Source organism: Molothrus aeneus, chromosome 3 (genome assembly GCF_037042795.1).
Source record: "Molothrus aeneus isolate 106 chromosome 3, BPBGC_Maene_1.0, whole genome shotgun sequence".
Taxonomy (NCBI): domain Eukaryota; kingdom Metazoa; phylum Chordata; class Aves; order Passeriformes; family Icteridae; genus Molothrus; species Molothrus aeneus.
Window position 1 is genome coordinate 83,981,666 of NC_089648.1, and position 7,775 is coordinate 83,989,440.

Below are 7,775 nucleotides of genomic sequence, written 5' to 3' on the forward strand. Positions count from 1 at the left end.
AAAATCTGCAACCTATCTTAGGTGAAAATAAATACAATTACAAGAATATGCATAGTTGCAGAATCGAAAAAGTCTCTCTTCCATTTTCTGTTTTTATTATTTTGGTTTATGTCATATATTCTTGCATTTATCTGGGATCAAGATTTGTCAGATTTTACATACCTAGAAACATTACATTCAGAGATCTGTTTTTATAGTCTTTGATAACTGTGTTTTGAATTTTAAAACTGTGGCTTTTCCCCATTATGTTTCCAATAGTGATAAGTCATCTTTATATGAATGTACTTCCTGTAAAAGTAGAATCTTTAAAATGTGAAATGTTTCCTTAAAATGTGAAATGCATTTGGGAGTTAGGGATGGATGTAGTGATTTTAAGATTTGTGGGCTTTTCCCCTTGCTAGCCTAGCTCTTTTTAATGGTGCAGCTTACTTGATAGAATTTTTTTTCTCCCTTTTTTTGCTGTAAAAGGCACATCTATTGATGCTGTTACAGCTTCTTAATTTGGCCATGTGCAATTTTTTTTTCATACATTCTAAATATTTGCACTGTGTAAATCTTCCTTGTACCACCAATATCCCACTGATTAAATACTTAAAAAAAAAAAGAAAAAGAAAAAATGATTGTTCAGTCAGTTCCTTATGAATCTATAGTGGTAACTAGACATCCAGAAGGATGAGTTTTAGTTCCTGTTCTACAGTGTGGATGGGTCTGTTGCAATGAAACAGATGTTCTCATACTGTTCTGGAGAGGTACAGAGGTAGAACAGGATTAATTTGGGGTACACAAAATATGTGGGGATTACTGGAGAAAACACAGTGTTACATTTGTGTTGATTCCAGCTGAAAAGTCAGCAATATTTCTGTGCTCATGCCATAGTGAGAACAGAGCACAAAAGTACATCATCTAAAGTTCATATGCCATATTTCAGCTGATTTATTAGTCCTAAGACACTTGTGGTAGAACATTATTTTTGGACTTTTTTTTTCTGTAAATAGTGTCCACACAAGGCAAAAGACTGGATGCATATAATAGGGCTTTAAGAGTTACGCTCTTCTGAGCAAATTTCATGGACTAATTATGGTAGAACACTGTGGTCTGAGAAATAATGTTCTTTAATTGTGTCTTTTCTTTTGGCTCCAGGAAGAGGAATGGTGTCATACCATGCACACAATAGCCCAGTCAAGTTTCTTGTAACAGCTACATCTATAAACAAAAAGAACAGAAACAAACTGAGAAACAGCCTCCCTCCTGGCTCAGAACCTAAGGACGATGACCAAAAGAACATTCTGCACAGCGAACGGCCGGGCTCTTCCCTCAGTAACACCCAGGACACTGCAGTTTGGCTGGGGGATTCAGCAGGGTCCATTGCACAAAGAAGTGACTTGTCATCATCCTCTGGGTCCCTTACTTTGTCTCATGGATCAAGTTCCCTAGAACACAGACCAGAGGACAGTAACATTTATGAGCTTCTGAAGGATCAAAATATCTCATTTAAAAGTAAAAGACAGAAATCTAAGAAAATGAAAGCAAGTTCAGTATTAGTAATTTCTGGTGGCCAAGGACACAGAAGAGTGAACAAGAAGACCAAGCAGCAGCGACAAGATGAACTAGTGTCTTCAGTGATGGTCTGGCAAATCCCACTATTAAATATCTAACTGAACTAAATCCAAGATTGTTTTTGCTATTAAAAAAAAAAATGTGATATCCTTTGGTGGCTAATGTCAGCTTAGGACCCAAGCAGATAGGCTTTATACACCTGGGAGCATTTTCAGTAGGCTTGGATCACAGGATTAAGGGTGCAAGAGAGTCTTCACATACTTAGAACATTCTGCAGTGGTAGGGTATTGGAAAATGTTTAGCTATTGGTGCTGTCTTTGATACTCAGAAAAAAAAAGAAATGTTAGGGATGTTAAAATGGTTTTAGAATCTCTTACCTTATTTATACTCACATTTATAAATATCTTAATTATGTTCTATAGCACTTAGGGAAGGCGAGGAAAACATACCATGTCTCATGCTGGTTTCTGCTTGCATAAATCAGTTGCTCCTACTTTTTCCAAAGTGACATACTGCATGGAAGAGTAGATTTTAACAAATTAACAAATATTTTAAAATAATAAGTAGTCTAATGTGAGCTAGTATTAATTTGGCAAAAATTATAATAGTTTAAAACTTCATTCCACATACCAGAGTTTCGTTGGAACAAAACTGGCTAAATTAATTAATCAGTGTTTGTTTATTTCAACATAGAACATAGATTTTTTTTAAATACTAATTTCTAATGCTCAGTGTTATTAGAAATATTGCAGTACAAAAAGCACATTAATTTTCTTGGTAGGTGTGATGTGTATGCAACTTGGTTTTGTTATACAGAAAGTTGCAAGGATGCAATGGCTTTGGGCAAATAGAAAATACAGATACAGGACAGAGGACAGCTGTGCATTGTAGTGCTGCTAACATCCTCCCTCTGCAACTCAGTATCCTAGCTAAACATGGATTGTAACATTTTTAAGGAGGCATACACATTCAGTAAATTAATAATGAAGTTATTGATTAATTAATTAATTGGGAAGATATATATATACTAATATAGGAATATCTATAGGAAGTACTATCTATAGGTAATCACTGTAAGTCCTACATTACCTGAATTGTGATGTGTCCCCAGGCAAGCATCTACCACATACTGTCACAGTGCAACAGCAGAGATATGGTCATACCTGAGGGGCAAGCCCTTTTTTAATCCCAGTTTCAGCAAAGCACAGCCCTGTAAATGGAATTGGGAAAGTGGGGTGCACAGCTTCATTCCCTCAGATGGGCAAGTTGTCACTTTGGTACTGTTGAAAGGATGAATTCTAAGTAGGGACCTGATCAATGTTTTATTTGTGAATTGATGTATTTCCAAAAGAAACTTTGAACTTGGGATTCGTACTGAATTGCCTGTTGCACTAATCTCTGCACATGTGAAATACAAGACAAAGGCTTCAGCTCATAAAGATATTGCCAGAAATGGTGACAAGACACATCCTTCAGTCAAAATCTGTTTAATGCAGGTAACTTGTTAAATAAAGTTGCTGGGAACATTCTTTTCCCTCATCAGTAGACTGAAATACAGAGAAATGAGAATGATTAAATTTCAGTTTTGTGAAGAACTCTAATACTGCCCATCATTTCAGTAAAATGCCATCTGAAGTAGAACATTTGTTCAGATGTATGCATTGACTAGAATCAAATAAGACTTCTGGCTACTTTGGTACCATTATTATCCCAGTAACAGGGTGATTTGCCCTGAAATTGTTTTTGCTGCTTCTAATTCAAAGCTTTGATTCCACTATGTTTTATTAATATGTAATATTAATATGTTTTGTTTCAATCTGCCTGTTTTAAATCACTCTCTACCATAAGGGCAGTGTTTCCCAGCATGTGCCATTTCAAGGCAAACAGTACTAGAGACTGAGGTATTTTTGTTGGATATAGTAGTAGGGTTGGGGTTTTTAAAATAATGCTGAAATTTATTTTCTTAATTTTGCAACAGATCTCTGTAGGTGTAAAATTTTCAGTCTTTTCTGCTTTAAAAAGCAAACCTCTATCAAGGTGACCCCAAAATTGTTGTGTAGGCTGAGCAAGTTTGACAGGGCACTGGACTAACATCAGGTCTTCCCTGATGCCTGACACCAGTGAGGGGGATAGAGAGAATGCTGGTGAAGGCAGTCTTTGCCTGCAAAGTGGCACCAAAATAGTCATTTCACAATCAGGTATGCATCCTGATTTCAGAGCCTTTGCCCACATCCTCCACTGAGCCATAGCAGCATGGATTGCAATGAGTCACAAAGGATACTTGTTACAGATGGGATTGTGGGCTTAGGACCTTCATTCCTGTTTTGTGCTTTTCTTCCATGTCTTTTGCTATGTGTCTTGCAACTTCATTTGGGTATTGTCAGTGTTAGCATAGGCTTAGTGTTGGCTTGAATCCTGGTAGGGAAAAAAAAAAAAGGAAAAAAGCAAAGTGCCTCTAAGCCTGGCAGCTTGCAACATTTTCCCAAACTTTTCTTCTTCTCCTCCCTGACCTACTGCTTAGTCTCCCCTGGCTTGAGAGACCAAGGCCAGTTTCATTTTCTATACTCTTCCACAGCTATGGCCCTGGGAGCTGCTCTTTGCCCACTGTGTGGAAGTACTACATTGTACAGTTTAATGTCTGTATGCTGAAAAGCAAGTTAAGAGATTCTTCTGTGTATAAAGCATATATAATCTACTACCCCTTGGCTACACTGTAGCAAAAGGACCACAGGTTTTATTTTGCATGTTCCTTGGGCATCATATTCCACATCCCTGCCTTCAGGACTGGAGAATCACATCTACTCCCTGATGGATCTTGATCACCAGGAGCAGTAAGTAGAGTCCACCACACATTCAACTGGAAATCCATGCATTACAGCATCCTCTAGAGTATCTTGAGAGTTGTAAAGAGACAAGACATTTATCCTGTCAGTTGAAATGTAATTTTCTTCAGTTCTATCGATAGAACAAATCAATAGAACAAAGTACAAATCTGCTCTTCTGAAAGTATGTTGGAGTTTTGCCAGTGACTTCTATAAGAAAATAATGGGTCCCTATTTTGAAAATACCTATCTATTTATCTTTCTAAGCTGTAAAGCAAAAGAGAAGGTGTATGTCTGTCTATAAAAATACATATTGTCATAAACTAGATTTTAGTAACTAACTGAGCACAGGGGGCAATGTTCCTTTTTGACATGCAACTTTCTGGTATTACCTTACTATAAAAACAGGCAGGAACCAAAGTTTCTCTTACAGCTGACAAATAGTCCTTATAGCTGTTGTAGACTGTGCTAATCAGAGGTTGGATTTTGCTTTCTGATACTGCTTTTCTAGATTAACAGAAGTTATGAAAATAATAGGAAAAAAGGGGAGCAAATGTAACCACTACAATATATTCTATATATGTTTTCTAACACATAGTAGTGTCTTTTGTAACATGAGCCATAAAACTTGTGTATTTATGTGCACAGTATAAATTGAGAAAAATGTTGAATAAAAAAATACGATAAAAATTAACTTCAGAAGAACATCTTGGGTTGTCATTTTAACTAGAAGGCTAGAATTTGGGTCATGGGTTAATGAATAATATATATATATTAATGGACTTATGCAAGAGAAAATAGCATATGTGGTTAGGACGACAAAGATAAACTTTTAAATTTTTTTTAGTTTTCTATTTCTACAATTTAAATGCCAGCAAATGCAGTTTCTGAAAATTATGCAGTCATTTATTATAAGGTTTTATTACTGTATCAATGGACCCAAATAGTTTCTAAGCAGTAGAATTTCTACTATGCTGTGTGGAGTAAGCATCAGCACTTCGGCAGCATACATGCTGCATAAAAATGAGAAGCATTAATTTTGAAAATGAGTATTGCAGAGCCAAGGCTTTAAGAGAGGAAATTAATTTTCAGTTGCTAACAGGCAATTCTTTCTAATTAATCTGCCCTAAAGGATACATACGTAATCCCATGATTGTGTTTAAATATGGAGACTTGTATTTATCAGGCTCAGCAATGGCCTTTTCGAGCATACCTGTGCTAGAATAAACGAACAAGAGGATTTACTGAGAATTCCTTGGTTGCTAGGAAAGCCTGCCTTTTTGCTCCTGGCTGTATACCACATCTCTTTAATACATGGTTCTGAAAAACATCAAATCATATGAGCACAGGATACCTGTGCACACCTGGAGACAGATTCTGTCCCAATGGGAATTTACAGTTCATTATTTATGGTGACAATCTGAGGACTAAAATTGCTTACTGCTTCTTTGAGAGAGGCCTGAATATTGGGAAGGGTTTCCTGAACTGTGGTTCAGTGCTTAAACTTCACTGCTCCTCTCTCTTCCATCCTATTTAATTTTCTAACTGCATATAGACAAATTGGTTTTTGTAAAATGCATTTGCAGGTGAATATCAGTCATTTGAAAGGTGCAGCTGTAATTGAGGGTTCTGCATGAGCTAGTCTGTATTGCAATGAGTATGCCATGGAGCTGATAACAGTATTTTTAGATTGCTTTACATAGCTTCATAGTAATAATACTTCATATAATAATAGTCCTGTTAAGAAGGCAGATTAGTATCTGTAGCTAGGAAGAAAATAAGTTGGAAAGCATTTGCCTGACTTGAAGCTATATGATGAGTCTGTAAAAGCACACAGATTAAAGCCATTGCTGCTCTCTAAGCCCATGGTTAGTCCTTTAAACAATCTCCTCCTTGCAGGTGTCCTGTATATGTGGTGGTGGAAAATGTCTGTATGAGTAAACTGGCCAGGACCAGGGCGGCAGCTGGAGTGCTGAGCTGTGATCACAGGTAGTAGTTGGCTGGCTGGGGTTGAGCTCGGCCTCAGCTGCTCCCATCAGACAGCACTGGCAAAGCCACTTACCTGCTACATTTTAGGAACTGATTAACTATGTTGATGTAAATTGTGTGGTGCCATTTGCAGAATAGGTGTTCTGCCTCTAGTGTTTTGATACTGATGCACCCATGCATGTATGCATACAACCTTCTTTCTGTGGGATGGTTGCCTGTAAGTCTGGAACTTGAGAGCTGTCAGAGATAGAAATACCTACTAGCATAGACTTGACATGTACCATACAGGTACCAAGCTGGTATGAAGAGTGCCACTGTTAATCTGGGATTGTTTGTCAGCTGCTTGCACCATGCCACAGCTCAAAATTCTGGTCTACTTCCTATACCTTTTAAGATTTAGGGGCTTTATAGGTGTATGTAGAATCTGCATCCTGTTTCCTCACAAATGCAGAGCATGCACACTGCCAGATCTAGCTGCTATTCAATTTGAGAATTCTAGCTTGAGATTTTTCAGAATTAGTTGCTCCTGCCTTGCAATTGTGCTTATTTGATTAATAGCATTTTCTTTAAAGACGTGCCCAGTTACCAAATTGCCAGAAATGCTTTTTTCCTCCTAAAACAAGAGTCAACAAAGCAACACTGAAACAGCTTCAGATGAAAGCATCAGAAAATTTCCTAGCAAATGAAGATTTACTGTGTAACTCCATTTGAAATGCAACAATGCCGATATATGACCAAAAGCGCTTCAAGTGCTTTGGCCAAGCTCCATAAACCACACTATAAAGCAGTTAGTCTTTCACAGCATGACCTTCAAAGGTGTTCAAAGGGATTTTTTTCCTCCAGCAAAATAGACCTTGACAGCAGAACTGCAAGTTCTGCTGTTGTACATATTGTTATACTCCAGTGATAATCACAGTTATCATTAGTGTGCGTCCAAACCTACAAGATGAGCCAGAACACCTAGGATTAAAATAACACACCTTGGGGGAGATGAAATCATTGTAAGAATTTACTGGAAATACAATTTCAGGAGTATTTTGACATCAAAAGGTTCAGCTGAACCTCCAGCAGAGTTTTCTCAAAGCACTGAAGGACCTGATTTCCACTGAAATATATGTATGTTAAATGCCCAAATGCAGAGAACAAGAATGGCTTTAAAGTCAAAAAACTTAGCCACAGAGCTACAGAAGTTTCATTTTTCCTTTCTCTTATTCAACATTGGAGAGAAACTCTGTGGGTTTCAATTTGAGCATCAGGATTACCTGTAATGTGAATACAAAAACTACATTTGCTCACACCTTCCAAATCAAATTGTTTAAATTGTTTCCTGTGGGCTTTTCTGGTTTGCCCTATCTGTGTGCATTTCAGAACATGCCTGTTAGACTACACTTACTAAATGTTTTTCAG

At 37.3% G+C, this 7,775-nt stretch overlaps 1 protein-coding gene across 2 annotated transcripts in view; it reads left to right on the forward strand.

Moving 5' to 3' along the window:
• Nucleotides 1–5,073, forward strand: part of ARHGEF10 (Rho guanine nucleotide exchange factor 10) — a 111,780-nt gene extending 106,707 nt beyond the window's left edge. For both annotated transcript variants that reach the window (XM_066547288.1, XM_066547289.1), the window contains one exon: nucleotides 1,141–5,073. In XM_066547288.1, the coding sequence (XP_066403385.1) occupies nucleotides 1,141–1,655 (515 nt within the window). In that variant the 3' untranslated portion in view covers nucleotides 1,656–5,073. The remainder of the gene's footprint in view (nucleotides 1–1,140) is intronic.
• The last annotated feature ends 2,702 nt before the right edge of the window (nucleotides 5,074–7,775 follow it).